At 38.9% G+C, this 21,072-nt stretch overlaps 1 protein-coding gene across 1 annotated transcript in view; it reads right to left on the reverse strand.

Annotated features, from left to right (window-relative positions):
• The window catches only part of LOC119425451 (CUB and sushi domain-containing protein 3), a 504,865-nt gene that overhangs the window by 115,105 nt on the left and 368,688 nt on the right, over positions 1-21,072 (reverse strand). Inside the window, exons 13-18 of the mRNA XM_037692978.1 lie at positions 11,036-11,218; positions 10,485-10,811; positions 7,347-7,541; positions 4,998-5,136; positions 3,767-3,954; positions 3,199-3,387 (exon numbers count right to left, since the gene is read on the reverse strand). Coding sequence (XP_037548906.1) covers positions 3,199-3,387; positions 3,767-3,954; positions 4,998-5,136; positions 7,347-7,541; positions 10,485-10,811; positions 11,036-11,218 — 1,221 coding nt within the window. The remainder of the gene's footprint in view (positions 1-3,198; positions 3,388-3,766; positions 3,955-4,997; positions 5,137-7,346; positions 7,542-10,484; positions 10,812-11,035; positions 11,219-21,072) is intronic.

A 21,072-nucleotide genomic window follows, 5' to 3' on the forward strand; every position in this document is an offset into this window, starting at 1 on the left:
ATATATAAAATAAAATAAAAACATTGAGGTAGCATATCTGCTCAACAAGCCCTTGTATTGGAACAGTATATATAAAAATAAAAATAAATAAAAAATCTGCTGGAAAGCCTGCCTTCTAAACCACTGACATGCAATAACATATAGAAGTAGACCAAATGGTTTAGTTTTTCTTGCTGGAAACTGGATACTAGAAAATGGAATTGATACCAACAAGGACCATTTTGAAGGATTCTGCCACATTGTATTTTTGTAACCAGAGTCTGTGCACTAGCAATGTGGGACTTTAAGTACCATACACTCCCCTGCACACATTCATTTTATTTTCATTTACCCTTTATTTATACAGGTAGTCTCATTGAGCCACGAGAACTCATTTTCAAGAGAGACCTGTTTAGGGAGCAGATGGGGGTTAAGGGCCTTGCTCATGGGCCCAGCGTGGGGCAAATGAGGGTGAGGGCAGGTGTGGGTGCTTCACCTACCCCACCCACATTTTTGATGTTGTCGGTACCGGGGCTTGAACCGGCGATCTTCTGATCACAGACCCACCTTCTCTAACCTCTGCGCCACCACTCCCCCTACATTCATGATGTCACATGACCTTTTGTATTAGCATGAAAGAACTAATTACTGTTAAACACACATCCAACCCATCATTTATGGGGGGGGGGGGGGGGGGGGTGGCGCAGAGGTTAGAAGATGGGCTTGTGATCAGAAAGTCGCAGGTTCACCTCCTGGTACCGTCAACATCAAAATGTGGGTGGAAAAGGTGAAGCACCCACACTTGCCTCCACCCTCATTCGCCTCACTCTGGGTCCCTGAGCAAGGCCCTTAACCCCCACCATCTGCTCCCTAAACAGGTCTCTCTTGAAAATGAGTTCTCATGGCTCAATGAGACTACCTGGATAAATAAAGGGTAAAAAAAATCCATTCATCCATTATCTTTTACCCACTTCTTCCGTTTGGAGTCATGGGGTCGCCAGTGCCCATGTCCGGCAATCATTGTACGAGGGGCGGAGGACACCCTGAACAGGTCGCAAGTCCATCATAGGGCCACTCAGAGACAAACGAGACAACCATTCATTCTCTCACTCACACCTAGGGACAATTTAGAGTTACCAATTAGACTAAGATGCATGGTTTTGGTCTGTGGGAGGAAACCAGAGTACCCAGAGAAAACCCACGCATGCACGAAGGGAACATAAGAACTCCACCCAGAAGGCCCCTGGACCGGGATTTGAACCGGTGAACCGGTTGAACCTGCGCGCTGAGGCAGCAGCTCTACCAGTTGTGCCACCGTGCTGCCCTACTGTTAAACATATTGGAAAAAAATAACATTTGAGCACACATCAGCAACGTTAAACCTATGTAAATCAAGAATGTTCTAAAAGTCCAAAAATGTGACTTTGTTGAGTTTTTTTTCTAATTATTTTTGTTACTTGATACATATCAGCCCAACAGGTGGGATTTTGAAAGTGAAGACTGCAAATCAGTTCAGTATATATACAAGTTTATATCATTAAAATCAAGGTCTAATCATATTCATGGATGTGAAAAACATATATTTTTTTGTAAAATATTGTTTTTTGAACTCTGAAATGGTTACAGTACAAAGTACTAAAAAATGTTACTTTCTCTACCACTAGTACATTCAACAGCTACATTACAGTGTCAAATGGAACTTGTGGTGCATCGTGTTGAACCAGATTATCCAGTAAAATGACTGGGGAAGTTTCCTGCTTCCAAAGTCTGAGAAATTAACTTGACAGACGAGCGTGTTGAGCAGTTGCACGCATGAAGGCAGGATTCCACATGAGGGAGACCATATGTGTGAATGCTGAGTAGGAATGTTGCCAGTTTTCTGCGTGCAGATGGTTGTGGGAGCTCAAATAGTGTGAGCACACCTTCCTGTAAGGTGTGTAGCTTTTAAAATGCTGTAATTGTTTCTCAATTGCACTAAATGTGCCAGAATGTGTGTGTGTGCATTTACTTTTTCATTTTATATGCTTTTTATATGATTGTCTATTACCTCATCTGTGTTCTTTGTTTAAAGGTCTCTCTTATAAATGAGTCATCATGGCTCAATGAGACTAACCTGTATAATAGACTCGACTATTGCAATGGGTTGTTATCTGAGTGTCCAAATACTTCTTCCAAAATGCTGCTGCCATAATCTTAGCTGGAGTTAGTAGGAGAGATCATATCTCTCCAGTTTTAGCTTCTCTCCATTGGCTCCCTTTTAAATTCAGAATTGAATTCAAAATCTTACTACTAACCTACAAAGCCCTCAACAACCTAGCTCCATCTTATATTTGAGATGGCATTGTTCCATATTTTCCTAACAGAGCACTTTGCTCTCAGCCTGCAGGCTTACATGTGGTTCCTAGAGTTTCCAAAAGCAGAACGGGAGGAAGATCTTCAGTTATCTTTCAGTTATCAGGCTCCTCTCTTGTGAAACCAACTTCAGTTTCTTTCCATGAGGCTGACACATTGTCCAGTTTTAAGACTGGGCTTAAGACTTTCCTTTTTGATAAATCCTATAGGGTTGGCTTGTTATCTTGCAATAGGCTTAGACTATTGGAGGACAAACAGACCCAATTTCCTTAAATGAATTGTTAAAATTGAATAGTTTTCATTTGATTGATATTTCTTTTTTAAGATGTGATTCTTGACCTGCCATTGTGTATCTGTTCCTCTCAAACCCAGCCGAAGAAGATGGTCACTCGTCCTGAGCCTGGTTCTGCTAAAGGTTTCTTCCTCATGAGAAAGTCTTCATGCTTGCTCTAGACCAGAGTTCTGGAACGGAGTTAAACTCAAAGCAGTCTGCTCCTCAGATAGTGTTAACTTGTTATTTATATATGAATGTTTCTGTTCAGTGCCCTGAGATGACTTCTGTTGTGACTTGGTGCTATATAAATAAACTGAATTGAACTGATTTAAATTGAATATATAGAAAGATTGAATGAAAAAAAAATTGAATAGATCAAATTTATATATTTGTGTATAATATAAATGCTGGGGTGGAAAGCAATCTATTTTATGCTTTTAATCAAGTTAATTCTGATAATGTATTCAAGGACAAATTCAAATCAACTACAAGGTTGTGAAAGTGAAATCAGAATAAGACCATTAAATTCATATTATTTGGTCTCGTAAAAAAAAAAAAAAATCTATTTTCTAAGAAGCACAGCAAATGTTTACCGTCACAAGTAGGTAAGGGATGGCTCCACCAGTGATTCTTTTCACAGACCAGCGGCTCCTCGTGACTGAGTCTGTAGCCCGAATCACAACCAAAGGACACAGTGGAGCCGATGGAAAAATCTTGTCCATAACGAATACCGTTAACAGGTATGCCAGGATCCAAGCATGAGTAGCTGTCCACCGTAACGCCTGAAAAACAATAAAAAAAAAAGGAGTTGAATTTAGCTGATTTAAACGTTCTAAAGTTAACAGTTTTACTGTTCCCAGCAGGCACCCGGGTGTGCAATCATTGCTGTTTATTTTCATGCAGGTAATGACCCTGGCACAAAGTTGGTCTGTGAAACTGGGTTGTGGGTGGGCTATTAGCACAATGTTGTCACACCATGCCTTCTTATTATGAGTGTAATCAAACTCCTACTGTGAGGAAAGTAAATCCAAAAATACATTTTCATTTCAGCCTGCATGTACGGAGTGCTCATATGGTTTTTAACTTTACAAAAAGGATTGACAAAGGCAACTTTAATCTCAATCAGCCCATGCAAGCACGGTGGATTTGTTTCCAACTTACTTTCGTAGAGTATTTTAAAGCCGACATTGGAGCGGCTGTTATCCGTGGTGAACAGGAGATAGAGGAAGTTGCTGCTGCTGAACAGAAACTGGGGCACCTGGGTGCCATTGAAGGAGCCAATCAGAGGAGAGAGGAGGTTCGGTCCATCGTGGATCTCAAGGAAGTCATAACCCAACTCTGTCTGGAACCTGGTAGAAGAAAATGCTCATTTCCCATGATCATGGCTTCAACACTAATCAAACAAGCCTTTAAATTTTTAAAGAATGATCTCATTTTGTTTTTATATCCTCATATACATTTAATGACTATATAAAACTTAAATTAATATTCAGAGAAATAAACGTTGATTTTAAGTCATGCTTTTGATAATGCAATATATATATATATATATATATATATATATATATTAAACAGACGATGTCTGCTTTCATTGCGCACAATCAACAAAATTATCAATCTTAGCTTAATGAGTTAAATACAAACAGTAGATTATATTTTTGATCAATTATTGCACTTGAAGTATTGTGACATTTGCAGTGGTGATCCATGACCATAAGGGCTAGGCCTTCAAATTTAAATTGAAAATTATAGAAAACTTACATTTGATATTTAATATTTGTTCTTTAGAGCAACGACAATTTCTGTGTGGATTTTCAAATATACAGGCTGCAGATGAATGCACCACTAATCTTCATGGGCCCCCAAAAATATATAAAAAAATAAAAAATGCTTTGGCCTTCCTAAACTCCAGAGTCCCATGTTTTGGTTCCACCCACGTTATATCAGCAATCTGATTGGTTTATTTTCCTGTCATTTATTAAATAAATCCATCATGGAGAGAAACTGACTGACTTCAGCCTTCTCTAATCAAAGTGAAGTCCTAAAGGATGAGAGCTTCTTATATTTCTGCTCGAGACAAATAATAATAATAATAATAATAATAATAATAATAATAATAATATGATTGATAACTACATCTTTAAAAAAAAGCCAAACTGCAAAGTAAACAGAAATAAAATAAATTATCACCAAACAAATCTAAATGTAACATTTCAAAAGTGATGAATGATGAAAGGCCTTCTCTGAAGGCATTGAAGGCCCTGTTGGTTTTCCACTTGATACTGTGCTAGTTGGATGCAACACATTGCGGTTTTGGGTAATTTCTTTATGTGCTTGCTCAACACCCTAAAGGTCATTACAGGATGAAGAGCTAAATATTATTTTTGCCCACCTGTCAAATGCAATTTTGATAGAACGTCCTGGCTCCGATTCAATCACCCACTCACAGCTGAGGGAATCCTTGTAGTAACCGGGCCACCCGGGAGACAAAATGACTCCACTTGCAGCTGAATAGTGGCCTCCACATGGAGCTGGATGAGGAGAATGGGAAGAAGGAGGGACATAAGACACAAAAACAAAATAAAACAGAGAACATTAAAAGTATATTCTGGGAGAAGCAGAAATTGATGCACAATATGTGGCATGAATCATGATTTGTGGGATTTAGCACAAACGATGAAATGCAGGCGACTTAAGTTTTTAAGCTTTTAAATATAAAGTTGATTTTTCAGAAGTGAGGTTTTAAAAAAAAGGTTACACTCCAAAACCAATGTGGATTGCTGCAGGCTTAAAACAACTCAGCTCACGTGAAGGGTATTTTATAAACCTTTAAATCACTGGCAGTTTTACACTGCGTTCTTATTACGCAAGAAATATTATACAATATATTCCTTGCAGGAAGTGCTACAGCTACCTACTGTTTTTTTCCTTCTATCTGCTGCTGCCTTCCTCAGGGTTCGCCACAGAGAATTAACTCACATGAAGACTTGGCAATTGTTTTTACACGGGATGACCTTCCTGACACAACCCGAGACCACTGAGCTACCACAGCCCACATGTGTGGAACTGAGGGCTGCTATCCAGGGTGCCCAGGGGAGCACATGATGGGGGTTAAGAGCCTTGCTCAAGGGTTCAGAGTGGGGCAAATGTGGGCAAATGTTGTCAGTCCGGGGGGTCAAACCAGTGACCTTCCAATCACAGGCTTGCCTTCTGTGCCACTACTCCCCGTGTACTGTACCTGCAAATGTTGCTATGCGAACCTGCAAATGATAAAATAATGTCACACATTCTGTGATGTTAATGAAAATGTGTGAACTGCTATGACCCTTTTGAGAATGTAGTTGATTTATCTATGTTTCTAACTTCTTGCCTTCAAGCTGCTGTATTCATACTCATTTACTCACTGCAGATTCGTGTTCGGGCTGCTTTTTAATATACCATATTATTTTACATTATTAGTGTTTAGCGTATAGCTTAGATCCTTGTACATACCGTTAGTTTTTATACTTTATGTTTTTCATATTTTGGGGTGTAACTAAGACGTTGGGGACACAATTTTGTTCCACCTCATGTACCACATGTGATTCAAATGACAACAAATAACCTTGAACCTTGTTTTAAAAAGGCAGCAATCCATTTTAATCCTGGACAGATTATGCCAAATGTCTTTTGTTGTCTAATGATGAATAGATATGGGCACCAGTGATGCCTGCAATCCACAAAGGAAGAAGCAGGTAAAGATAAAGGATGGACGGATAATCCACGATACAAAACCAGCTCTGATTTGGAGTTATGTTTAAAGCTTCATGACTCTTAAAACCACCAGTCCCTTTGCTTTGAGCTCTGATTTAGTCTCCTTTAATTAATAACCATCCGTCACCAAATCAAACAATAACTAACAAGTTTGATAAAATTTTGGGTTGAACAAATTTTTAAAACAGTACTTTGACTGAGTAGGAAAAACTGAAATTATATTTTACGAACAACAAAAAAAAAAAAACCTAATTAAATTACCTTGAAATAAATCAACACAATATCTTTAGAATGACAAGGATGGATGCAATAAATCAGCTGAGACGTCTGTGTAAAAATGTCAAAGAGCTACTTTATGAATTCAACTCTAATGTATGGCAGCATGACGTTTTAATGCGTTTCATGTAAGATGTTAGGAAAAGCCTAGTAAAGTCAGTATCATAATTATATTAAATATTCTCCTGGTTATTATAAGATCCATTCATGAGAAAAGAGAACATGGCAATAAATTGACTTTGAATAGAAGCTATTATTAGTCAAAGGTCTTCCTTTGCTGTTTTCAAAAGTGATCTTGTTATAGTGTGTTTGATTTTCTAAAGGCAATTAATTTTGGATCTTTACATTTAAATAAAGGTATGTAGGTTGTTCTTAAATAGTTACAGACACATATTTGATACAAAGTTTTTTTTTGTTATTTTTTATAAATCCTTGAGCATAATTAAACTGAACATTAAACAGTTCTATCAACAAATGATGTGATAGAATCACCCTGCCTCAGTTAGATCTGTACCAGTTGCAGCAATTGCCTCGTAATGTTAATCATTTTCTTCCATCTAAGATCACCATTCCCCTGGCTTTTTATGGTAACTGGCCATCTCAGTATCATTTCCTTCTGTTTTTTGCCTTTTTGTACTGTGTAATGATGGGATCTTGGATGGCATATTGGTCCCGAGATAATAATTTAGGCGGCAATTCTGTCAATATTTACCTTCACATTTAGGAATAGGCCCACTCCACATGACTTTTCCTCTTTCTAACTGACAGGTGATGGTCTCAGTTCCTTGGGTTTTGATAAAACCATCCTCACACACCACGGAAATAGAGCTGCCAAGCTGAAAGCTGTCCCCAAAGCGGCGAGCATTGATGGGGATGCCAGGGTCTGGGCACTCATTATGGCCAAATGCTGTGGTAAAAGAAAAATAAACAAAAGATTATAAAAAAAAAAAAAAAATAGACACAGACATGATGGCTGCATTTTTACCAAAAATACATTTTCATGAGTTGTAGATGTTTTTTTTTATTTTTTATTTGACTTTTGAAGGACCATAAAGCTGCTCAGATAAATCCTTAGCTCCTGATTTTGAGATAGATAAAGTTTTCATAGAGCTTTAACCTCCAACCAGTCATTCTTTTCTCTTTGTTCATATTCTACCCAATTTTTACATTTGTCTGAACAAAACTGTGTGGTTAGACAGTGTAGTTACTTTTCATACCACTTTGTGCTTTTAAGAATGAGCTTGTGTCTAACTCTAAGTTTCTTTTGGCTGCTCCCTTCTTCAGGGTTTGCCAAAGCAAGCGAACACACAAAGATTTGGCAATTGTTTTACACTAGATCCTCTTCCTGATGCAACCTGGGCTCAAACCCACAATCTGAGGATTACAAGACTACAGCACTGACCACCAAGCCACCGCAGACCCCTGAGACAGAGGTTTCAGGTTGGAAAGGATGTGCAGCAGGTTACGCATGTTAAAGATAGGAATGGTTATGTTCCAACAAGTGAGGAGAGCATGATGGGAAGATGGAAGAAGTACTCTGAGGAGCTAATGAACGAAGCAAATGAAAGGGAAAGATGAGTAGAGGTCATAGAAACTGTGGACCAGGAAGTAGGAAACATTAGTGAGGGTGATGATTGGAAAGCTCTGAAAAGAATGAAGATGGGGCAGGCAGTAGGACCTGATGACATACCACTGGAGGTTTGGAAATGTCTTAGATGGCAGAGGTTTTTGACTCAAATATTCAATGGCATATTTCAGGGTGAGAAAATGCCTGGGGAATGGGGAATATGTGTAATGGTGCCTATTTAAAAAAACAATGGTGATGTACAGAGTTGTAGCAATGACAGGATAATTAAGTTGATGAGCCACGCAATGAAGATCTGGGAGAGAGTTGTAGAAGCTAGACTTAGATGAGCGGTGACTATATGTGAGCAGCAGTATGGTTTCATGCAGAGAAAGAGCACCACAGATGCCATCTTTGCTTTGAGTATGCTAATGGAGAAGTAGAGAGAGGGTCAGAAAGAACTTCATTGCATCTTTGTGGATTTAGAAAAAGCATATGACAGGGTGCAGAAGGAGGAGGTGTGGTATTGCATGAGAAAATCTGGAGTGGCAGAGAAGTATGTTAGACTGGTACAGGACATGTATGAGGACAGCAGGACAGTGGGGAGATGTGCTGTAGGAGTGACAGATAGCGTCAAGGTGGAGGTGGGATTGCGTCAAGGATCGGCTCCGAGTCCCTTCTTGTTTGTTCTAGTGATGGACCGTCTAACAGATGAGGTCAGGCAGGAATCCCCATGGACTATGATGTTTGCAGATGACATTGTGATCGGTGGTGAGAACAGGGAACAAGTGAAAGAGAACTTGGAGAGGTGGAGGTATGCACTTAAAAGAAGAGGAATGAAAGTCAGCCGTAGTAAGACAGAGTACATGTGTGTGAATGAGAGGGAGGCTGGTGGAATAGTGAGGCTAAAAGGAACAAAGATCACAAAGGTGTATGACTTTAAGTACTTGGGGTCTACTGTCCAGGAAAATGGGGAGTGTGGTAAAGAGGTGAAAAAGAGAGTCCAGGCAGGATGGAGTGGATGAAGAAAAGTTTCAGGAGTATTTTGTGACAAAAGGGTGTCAACAAAGGTCAAAGAAAAAGTTTACAAGATAGTGGTGACCAGCTATGTTGTATGGGTTGAAGATAGTGGCACTAAGAAGACAGGAGAAAGAACTGGAAGTGGCAGAAATGAAGGTGTTGAGGTTCTCCTTAGGAGTGACAAGGATGGACAAGAATGAGATCATCAGAGGTACAGCACAACTTGAATAACTGGGAGATAAAGTTAGAGAGGTCAGACTGAGATGGTTTGGACATGTCCAGAGGAGGGACAGTGGGGGAGTGGTGGTGCAGAGGTTAGAGAGGTGGGCCTGTGATCCGAAGATCGCCGGTTCATGCCCCGGCCCCGACAACATCAAAATTGTGGGTGGGGTAGGTGAAACACCCACACTTGTCCCCACCCTCATTCGCCCCACTCTGGGCCCATGAGCAAGGCCCTTAACCCCACCATGTGCTCCCTAAACAGGTCTCTCTTGAAAATGAGTTCTCGCGGCTCAATGAGACTAACCTGGATAAATAAAGGCTAAATGAAAAAAAATATATATATATTGGTAGAAGAATGTGAGAAATACAGCTGTCAGGAAAAAGACAAAGAGGAGATAATGCATATGGATGCACAGAGAGGACATGGAGGCAGTTGGAGTGGGGACAGAAGAGGTAGAGGACAGAGTGAGATAGATAAGGATGACTCGCTGTGGCTATCCATGAAGGGACAAAAGCTGAAAGAAGAATAATTATTACTTTAGACATAGGAAAACAATACCACATCTTCAAATAATGAAATAAAGCATACATTTAGTCTTTTATAAAATGTTTCTTTGAGGTCTTTCAGCCTCTTCTTTGATTTAATGTTTTGCAAATTAGCAGAGCTTCAACTGTATATCTGCAATGAAACAGCCCAACTTCTAATACTTGAGTGGGGATTACTTCTCCTGTGCTTTAGGATAGTTTTGATGGCAGTTAAAGAAGCTTAAAGATTATTTCTTACTCACCAAATGACTGTTTTGTTTGTATTATGACAGTACATAGACATTTATTCAACAAAATAGCAATTCAAGCGCTTAAACACTGTAGACCATTTGACAAAGGACAATCCTTCATATTTAGTAAAGGACAATTTAATATTGTTTGAAGTTATAACACACCTAAAGTTATAAAAAAACAATTTTATGATTTGTTGGAAAAGTGTGATCAGAGTTTCGTATGGTAAAAAGACAGAGTAAGAGAAGATATAGAAAAGTTACACACTGCTGTATGTGATGTTAAATCCTCTTCCAGACATGGAGTGATCAGCTTGAAACTCCAACCTCAGCGTGTTGGTGTTAGATGTCAGATGGGAAGGACTTTCAGCTCCAGAGAATCTCCCAATGACAGAAGCATCGTTCGTCTCGCCGTCTTTCACAGTTAGAGAATCGTAAGGTGCCTCAAGGTCAAAATCATTAAATGCCAAGTGTATTCTGGAGCCTGGATCTGATTGGATGAGCCAGACACAATTCATGTTGTTCCCATAGCCTTCTGGGTAATCTGGAGAGAGAACGGTTCCTGAGGGAGCTGTGAAGTTGGACATGCAGGGGACTGTGGGAGGGAAGTGGGGGGAGGGAAACGTGCACAGAGAGATACATTTTCTGTTAAATATTCATCTTCACAGCGTTATCGGTCATCATCTGCCCCAGGCCATATTAAACTCTGCACTGTCACCATGGTGACAGGTCAGAGCGAATGTTATCAACAGCATGGCTGTGCAGACGTCAAGCTTTTTTGACATATTTCTAAAAATGACACACCATTTGAATACTTACAAATACATATCGGGATGTTTGCAGACCACTGGTTATTGTCTTGGCAGGAGATTGTTTTTTCGCCAATCAGCTCAAAGCCAAACTGGCACTCAAACCTCAGGATTCCCCCATTGGAGAAGTTGTCACCTTCTCTTATTCCATAGAGAGGAGTTCCAGGGTCACCACAACTCTCTTTATCTATTTCTGGAATGACACAGATTCAATGAAAGGTGTAACAACTGCATGAGCCCAAGAGATCAGGACAAAATGAACTTCTTTATAATAATCCTCAAATTTACTTGTGCAGCACAGTTAGTAAATTGATCGAAAAATCAAATAACGCTGAAACACACTGAAGAAGTTACTTAATTTTTCTAACCTAGCATTATGTATGTAAAAAAACCTCACAACAAACCCAGTAATGCACACCACAAATGGTCAACAGATTATGTAATAACACTCAGTTATACCAAACCTGAACCATTTTAATGAAAAAAATATTTTATAAAATGGCGTCGTAGAAAAACAAACAAAAAAAGCCAATTCACAATCAGGTGCATACTTTATCAAATGTAATAAACAGAGCTTTGGAGAACAGTCAGAATAAAGATTATGCCTGGAGTCTCAGTATTTTGAGTGTTAAAAAAACCCCCAAAGTTTTATCTCTCATTATAGGGAGCCCTGGAAGTGACTCACCCATACCCACCACTCACAGTGCTATCAGAGCCAGCCCATACTAGTCCAAGACCAGTTGGCTGCTAAGAAAGAACAGTCCCAAAGAAGATCAAAACATTTTAAAGATTTCCTACAACAGTTATGGTAAGGTTATCTGCCAAACTTTCTACTGGCTACTTCATTCTACAGATAGTCACAGAACGATGGTTATAATATCAAGTTTCAAGGTTCTTTATTGTCATTTGCATCACATGTGGTACTTGAGGTGGAACGAACTTGTGTACTCAAGGTCCCAGTTACACCCAAAAATAGCAAAAATCTAAAGTATAAAAAGAAACAGTAAATAAGAATCTAAGATATACAAATATATATATGAAACGCTAAACGATCTAAGATGTACACTAAACACTAATAATGTAAAATAATACAGTATAATAAACAGCAGCCCGGACATGAGTCTATAGTGAGCAGATGGGTATGAATACAGCAACATAATTCAATTCAAAAATACTTTATTAATCCCAAAGGTAAATTAAGTCTTGTTGTAGCTCATCATCCTGGTTTCATTCAAGATATGTTATAGATCCCGATAGCTGTGGGCAGGAAGGATCTCCTGCAGCAAATCTGAAGAATCTGGCCACAGATACTGATCTGACCACCTGGATCCAAGTTGCTTTCAGATTCAGTGGGCCTCTCGGTCCTCCAGGGCAGCAGGATGGTCCAAATGCTGGCAGAATTCCTCCCTGAGCTATGGTCACTCTTCCCAGCAGTCTGCCAAGCTCCTCATTGCCACAGACAGACAGCTGAAGTTGCCGGGGGAAGATCCCGGTCCTCTACGAGCCAAGTTTCCCACTAGCTCCAGGATCTCGGCGGTCAGGTACACGAGCACCACCGCCAGGTTGATGGAAATTTGTCCACGGCGCCTCCTTTTCAACTCATTTGGGATTTGGGACTGTAGTTGAGCTTTTGTGATGTTAATCAAAAAAAAAAAAAAAAACGTGTTGCTATGGTTACGCATCATAACAAATGCCCAAAAGTAAAATTATTTCAGTAAAAATCCTTCCAGCTGCACAGCATCCGATACCAGAATAAATAATCATCAAAAAAATAAAAAAGTGTAAGAAAAAATAAAGGCAAGAGATCGGCAGCATGGATAATCAGCCTCACAGATAAGTCACATATCACCAATTAAAGTGGCATGACTGTGATTTTTTTTCTTACTTAATATCAGATTGACAATGATCAGTTCACAATGACCTAAAGTCGAATAAAGGATTACAAAGGATTGCAATATATTACATATTATAATGCATCAGAAAACATAAATAACTATATTTCCATAACAGGCTGTTAATGGTGAGGTCTAAATATCACTAGTCTCGACTAAATCTAAATGAAAACAGTTTGGAGAGGAATGAATTATGGCTTTGCAGCAAGTACACCTGCAAAATCGAAAGAGCTCATAGTAAAAGTGGCAGAACTATAAGCCCAAATCTTAGTTGATTACAAGAAACACAAAAACTACAATTACTGCTATAAAGTCTTTTCAACAAAATCACTGTGATTATGTGCAGAGTAGCAATTCTTTGTCTCTATTTTTACCACATCAAAACACTTTTGGCTTTGTAAGTTTAGCTGTATTATCAACTATAGCACATTAGCAAGTCAGCACACAGAGCCTGAACATTTGTGCAACTGTCACCATGAAATATTTTTGGCTTTAGACTTTCAGCCATCTATTGCTGCTGAAAAACACTATTTAATGTCACAAAAGCTTATGATCCATTTTAAACATCAATACGCTGCCAAATGGTCTTTGAAGATGACTGACCATCAGTTTGCTGAGTCAAGCACATCTCTTGGATCTATTTACTTCTTAGTTTGCATCGCTTTAAGCAAGTTTGCATTCTGTATGTTTATTCAAAGGCAGCATTTGTGAATAGCATCCAACGTTGCCCACCCAGAGCCCCAGGAATAAATTTTACGAGGATCATTGTTTTCTTTTTCTGTAAAGCATTTTGAAGTTTCAGCTATAAATTACAAATGTTTGCATTTGGTGGAGGCATTGCTGAGTGGAAAACCAGTGAGCAATGTGGTGAACTAGAGGCTTGACTTGGAAGATTCTGCAAACATAATTAGCACTGCAACCAGTTACAAGTATCTGAGTGTTTTTTGTTTATTTATGGTGTGTGTTTCTAATATAGAGACTTTTGCTACCAAAAACTCTTAAAACACACATTTTGGTTTAAATATCATTATTTTTAAAGACAGTACAGTCAAGTGAAACAGACAACAGAAATATTGCTTGTAGCTATGTCAAACTAGCAAACCTTAGCTATACTTACTATGGGAGACTGAGAAACAGCACATCTCAAAATATTCTAAGAAATTAGGTTTTAGAGAGAACATGAAGTGTGTTACATGAAGATAATGAATGCCTATGTCACACCATCCATCCATCCAACCATCCATTATCTTTTACCCGCTTCTTCCTTTTCAGGTCGTGGGGGTCACCGGTGCCCATGCTCAGCTATCAATGTACGAGAGGTGGGGGACACCCTGGACAGGTTTCAAGTCCATCACAGGGACACAGAGACAAACAAGACAAACAACCATTCACTCTCTCCCTCTCACCTAGGGACAATTTAGAGTTACCAATCAGCCTAACATGCATGTTTTTGGTCTGTGGGAGGAAACGAGAGTACCCAGAGAAAACCCACACATGCATGGAGAGAACATACAAATTCCGCCCAGAATGACCCCCGGCTGATATTTGAACCAGGGCAACCTTCTTGCTGAGATGTGGCAGCTTTACCAACTGCGCCATTGTGCAGCTGACTAGAGCTGTCATTACTAACCCAAACCCGGAGTCCGGGCCCGCCTGACCCAGATTCGAAATGGGCTGGGCCATGATAATTTGCTTTATGTGCGGGCCAGGTCAGTGTCTGGTTTTTATTGTGTTAGGGACACCGGTTGGTTGAAAGAGGCAAAAAGCTCAGTTAAGCTTCAAATGGACTACTGCCGTGGGCAGCACGGTGGCACAACTGGTAGAGCTGCTGCCTCTCAGCAAGCAGGTCCTTGGTTCAAACCCCGGTCCAGGGGCCTTTCTGGGTGGAGTTTGCATGTTCTCTCCGTGCATGCGTGGGTTTTCTCCGGGTACTCCGGTTTCCTCCTACAGACCAAAAACATTCATGTTAGGCTGATTGGTAACTCTAAATTGTCTCTAGGTGTGAGTGAGAGAGTGAATAAATGTTTGTCTCTATGTGGCCCTATGATGGACTTGCGACCCGTCCAGGGTGTACCCCGCCCCTCGCACAGTAATTGCTGGACATGGGCACCGGTGACCCCCGTGACCCAAAATGGAAGAAGCGGGTAAAGATAATGGATGGATGGATGGACTTCTGCCAGCGATCCATCAACTCAAACGGACGTTCATTCAGCCGCAGAACTCAGCGGACGCGCTGCCGATGACCCAAACAGGTGAGATCACAAAATATCCGACATGTCAGAATAGGGTCCAATGCAGACAGAAGCAGGGGAAACATTTAATGTGCTTTGATGGCTCCTCAGCTCTGATCTTCTTTCTGCCCCCTTTACTCAGCCGCACGCGTCTGCCAACCGTTAATAATAGTCGGTGGTGTAAGTAGTCAAAGCTTAATTAAAAATGTCAGGGGTTTTAATGGCTCAGACCTTTAATTACTGTTAATATGTTGGATCAGGTCGGGTTCGGAGCTGATGGCTGCAGGCATGGGTCGGGTCAGATCGGATTTTTTGGACCTGAGCGCAACTTTACTGCTGACCATGTCACTAAGAAGGAACTTAAGTTGAGTAAGCTAGAAGGAGCCAGCAAAGCAAAACAGGAAGCAAGTCAATTTAGTTTTTCATTCAACCTTTATTTATACAGGTTAGTCTCGTTGAGTCACAAGGACTCATTTACAAGAGAGACCTGTTTTAATAAAGTACATACAACAATAATTCAACAAAAAGCCATTTAAATAAAATAAAAGAAGTTATAAACACAGTCAAAGCAAGAGTCAATGGGCTCCAGTCTTGCATTACTCTATGATTTTTTTCTTTCGACTGAGCTGAGCAAATATTCATTACACCTTTTCTTTCGTAGAGTCAGTGTGACCACAAGTTTGTACAGACTCCACTTTGAATTCACATCAAAGCGCTGTTGTGTTGCCTTAATTCTGTTTGAAATGTTGAGCGTAGGATTTCTGAAGGTATGCCTTTCATTACACGAGTCCTACTTTATTTGCCTGCACCACTCTTCTGTTTTATATTATTATATATAGGCATGACCAAAAAAAAGTGTATTTTGTGTGTATTTTACTTTAGTACATGCACCGCTTGTGTGTTTGTGAGCTGATGTGCAAGTTTATGATGGATTACATTAATTTCCATCATGACATAGTCTTTATGAGAACCCCAAACTCAGCCAGTCGCAAGCTGCTAAAACTGACATGTGCTTGTGTGAATGGAACCCCCCCCCCCCCCCCCACACACACACACACACACACACACACACACACGCACATGCACACACAAACGGTAAAATAATAGAGAACACATTGCTTTGTGGAGAAAACAGGCTTACAGTTGGAGCATTCCTGTACTCTTCGTGCCCGTTTCACACACACTGCTCACAAGCAACATGTCTCACAAACAACCCAATCACGCATACACAGTCAGTCTCTGCCTTTGATACATACACACCTCACACATACACACACAAATAATCCTGTTGTATTTGTAACAACAAGGCTGACAGATTCTGAAAGGGGATTAGGGCCCTTAAAGAGAATGTAGTGTGTGTGTGAGAGAGTGAATATGTGGGACTGCAATTTCTTTTTTTGTTGTTGTTGTTGTTGTTGTTTGCTATTGCACACCCGAACCCATCCCATTCAGTTCTATAATATTCAATCATGTTCACAGCATTTTGTTCCTGGAAATATGTATGTTAGCATGAAACCACAGCGCAAACACACACAAGCACACAGAATGAAAAAAAGTAAATGCACAACCGCCTACCAAGAGCAGAAGGTATTAGATTTTGGGAGGGATAATGAGATTGGAGAAAAAAATAAATAAATAAAATAGCTTGTTGGCTGTTTTTTTTTTCCTTTGCAAGCATTTAGAAATTGATTTCAAGGCAGCATTAGGGATTGAGATGGAATGTTGGATGCATGGTTTGCATAGACTAATGTATAATATATGCACAAAAAAAATTCCTGCATGCTTCTCTTCAATATTCAGTGTTTCCAAAGCAAAACAAAAACCCTCAAGATGCATTAACCACATTAAACTGCACAGAACAGTAATCTAACACAGCAACAATAGCTGCAGACGGAGACAGATTGAGTGAAAAGACCGTTAGTGCTCTGAGTCGTATGAGGGAGAAATGAGAACTTCATCCAGTGTAATTACACCACAATTTCTTCAATCTTTGACCTAAAAGGAGGGGCTCAGATTGACTTGTTCACACTGTAGATATCAGACAGGACGCTTTGTAGAATGAAAATGATCCCATTTATTATGCTGACATTTATTTCTGCGACTGCTTGGCTCAAAATCCAGGATGCTGATGAGTCTTTCACGATTGATTTGCTGGGAGAAAAGTGCTGGAGATTTTTTTTTTTTTCCAGTTCACATCAGATTGCATCTGTGCTTATTACACATAACTTTTTGTAAATTGAACTTCAGGAAAACCTGTAATAACTCTGCTGCTTTGATCTGGAAGCATTATAGTGCAGAATTACTTCACACCTATCTGCTAGAAAATACCTCTTGGACTGTCGTATGACCCCCTAATGGGTCTATAAGACCAACATCATCAGCGAGTTTCTCGATGTACATGTCCTCACAAAAAATCCTGCAATCATCTGTGCAAGAAATACAGGTGAGAGAACAGGACACCCACAACTTTGGAGCACTTTTTGCCATTTTACCTCCATTAGGAAGTACAGTAGCTTCTCCACCATCCTGAAAACGTGTCCAAATCGCTAAATGAACACTAAATAAAAGGGAGTGTGCATGTAGCCTACATACACAGTGCAATATCAAAGCAAGAAAGTAAACCAATTAAAGCTCGTCTAGACTCTACTTAGAAAAGGTTAAAGCAGCATTTTTTTCAAATATCAGCTCTGCTTGAATTAAACACAAAGAGCCTAATGAGCTCTAAACCATTTTGGTGCTCCTCAATGAGATTTTCAAAGTATTCATTACCAGCCAAAACATCATCTTGTATGTTCCGAGTACTACTATTTAGTAAATCACTGTCCATTATATTTATATATTTATCTCCTGCATGACCAAATGCCATGCACAAGTTGAAATGAATGTAATTTATTGTTAAGTTTTAATGAGAGTAATGGTTCCATTTTTACAATGGATTTTCCCTGAACAAATGGGATATATAGCCCTTCAATATCCCTGGCTGGACGGAATATTATACAAGTCAATAATTCATGAGTAGAAAATGAAATTCCATTTACACTGCTGTGATTAAGTAGGCCCTGCCCTTCACAGGTTACCTCTGGTGCACACATGTATGCACACATGCTCATGAAGATAGTAACCGGCGTTGGCTCTTTAACCCAATACGCCAGTTATTGACCAGAAATCTGAACCACATGTGGCGATAGGTTGAAAATGAATATTTCATGATTTCATATTTCATACTGCCTCAGACGCTTTGAAGAGAATGTGTAGTTCTGTGGAATTAGAAAAGTCGTCTTCAGTTCTTGGACTGAGAAGACACAGACCAACGGATGATCTAAAGAAGGTTTTTAATGGGGAAAAAAATGACTTTGAAAAACTTTGAACATTAAAACTTGAACTATAAAAATACAAACTGTATGTTAACCAACAAAATATGTGTTCCTTTATGTTTACGTTGAATTAGAAATGTAACATCAAGGTTTATTGCTGTACTATGGCAACCCCCATATTAGCACTTAACAAAAATGACTATTAATGAACTTAATTGGTCATGTGGGAGTATTGATGTTAAATATGAAAGGTAACAAGATGAAAAACAACCATTTCAAGTATGTTCAGATGGCACTTTCATGGTATGACTAACATTAATGGAGCAGTTAATTTAATGCATTGATCCACATTCATAAAGCAAACATGAACAAATAAACTACTAATTATGCAAATTTATTTAAAAAGTAGTGTTAACTGCATTACATACTATTACAATACAGTATACAGTATAGAGTAGTCCCTCGTTTATCATGGGATATCTGTACCTTGAAGACCCGCGATAAGTGAAAAACTGCGAAGTAAGATTACGAGTACAAATAGTAAGCAGTAGTTTATATATATATATATATATATATATATATATATGCATGTGTGTGTGTGTGTGCGTGTGTATGAAGGCTTCCCATACTCTTTCAATATTCTAAACAATGTTTCTAAACTCCAACCTCTTTAAAAGAGCACAGCTTGTCATGATTTCAGCTCTCTGCCTCCTCTGCTCTTTACCACCTGTAAGCGTTCTTGGCCACGCCCACTTCTCCGCACTGCAGGGAGAACAGCTGATCACCTGCAGCAGGAAGTTTATCCTTCAGTATGGGCTGCACAAATGTGCAGCAGGTGCTAAATAATTTTAAAATATTTATTTTAAATAAAAATGTCATGACAATCGTGCGACTCTTCCATCAATCAGCAAACTGTGTGTCATGTCCAGTCTTATTTTGTAAAACCGCAATACAGCAAGTCCACGAAAAATGAACCGCGACGGGACTACTGTATGCACATTTGTGCTTGTATCAAATGAAAGATTTCATATTCACACAGAATATGTTGAAGATGGAACAAATGACAATGTTTAAATGACATCTGTGATATCCATTAAGGTCCAGGTTAAAACTGAGCTGAACTTAGTATGAAAGTGAAAGTTTAATATATGTTTAAAACCCAATTTTGTTGCTCAATAATCAAATTTTTCCGAGATTGTCAGGGATGCCAGCATTTTTTGATTCCGAGTTAGCAAGCCACAAAAGAATCAAGAGTAAAGAAACTTCTACAAGTGTACCATGGCCATAAAGTACACAAACACCACCATGTTAAAAAAAAACAAACAATGTGTGTCATTTTTCTTTTCCAAATAGCACTTCAGCTCCATCCTTTATAATGAAAATATCAAGACAGTCCGTACAGTTCATGTACTGAAAACACGTTAAATAATAGTGTTGAGAAAAAATTACTTTTGTATTTTTGTCTGTCAGTACAGTGACGACATGATCATAAGGTCATATTAAGTTAACTAACTAGAGAAATCAACCAAGTCCTTGCTCAATAATCCAGGTATACAATTCAACAATTTTCAGTCAGGTCATCTAGACAATTAAAAAAATAAAAAATAAAATAAAAAATAAAAAAAAGAAACTGTCCAGATGACCTGACTGAAAATTGTTGTATAACTAGAGAAATTGCATTTCCTGAGAAAATGCAATGTGAATGCTTATTGCTGAAGAATTTCCAGAAAAATACCTGCAATTAGCAACAACAACAAAAAGCTGAAATTAGCAAACAATAGCTGAAAAGTAGCTAAAAAGGCAGAAAGAAGTTCAAAGTAGCAGAAAAATGCTGAAATCACCTTGAAAAACTTGAATTTATCTGAAAACAGCTGAAATTAGCTTAAAACATTCTTTAAAAAACTAGCTGAAAAGATAGAACAAGCTTAAAGTACCAGAAGAAAGCAGAAAAACATGTTCGCCCAATTAGGCTGAAAGAAAGAAGCAGAAATGAGCACAAGAAAGTGGAAGATATCTGAAATAAGCAGATTTTTTTTAACAGCTGAATAGTAGCTAAATAAGCAGAACAAAGCTTAAATTACCAAAAGGAAGTGGAGAGAGCAGAATGGTGCCCAATTAGGCAGAAAGAAGCAGAAATGAGCACAGAAAATGTTGAAAAACATACGGAAAAAGTATAATAACCGGGATAATAAATATAAAGACATCACAATAGTTTGAATGCTTAATAAACTAACAGAGTTGAAGCTGATAGCTGATAAAAAGGATAACTTTTTTTTTTTTACATTTTGATATTCCAACAGCTGTGGTAGAAATACAGAGGACAAAAAAACTGTTATTAGATGTTCAAACTGCAAATCAAGTTTACAAGCTCTCTTAAAAGCTCCATGGCACTTTATAACAACTTTATATAATTTACAGATATGGATTGTTGCAGTTTCAGGGTTTTGTAAGGCAACGCTATGTTCTGGCAAAAGGAAGACAAAGTTGGATCAATCAAAACACAACAGAGACAAAAGGAAAAATCAAGAGAGTGACACAAAATTTTGGTTATAGTTTATATAACCTCAACATCCTCAGCCTCCTATAAAATCACGTCTCGTATTAATGCAT

This window comes from Nematolebias whitei, chromosome 19 (assembly GCF_014905685.2).
Source record: "Nematolebias whitei isolate Nwh7 chromosome 19, NemWhi1, whole genome shotgun sequence".
In the NCBI taxonomy this organism is placed as follows: Eukaryota; Metazoa; Chordata; class Actinopteri; order Cyprinodontiformes; family Rivulidae; genus Nematolebias; species Nematolebias whitei.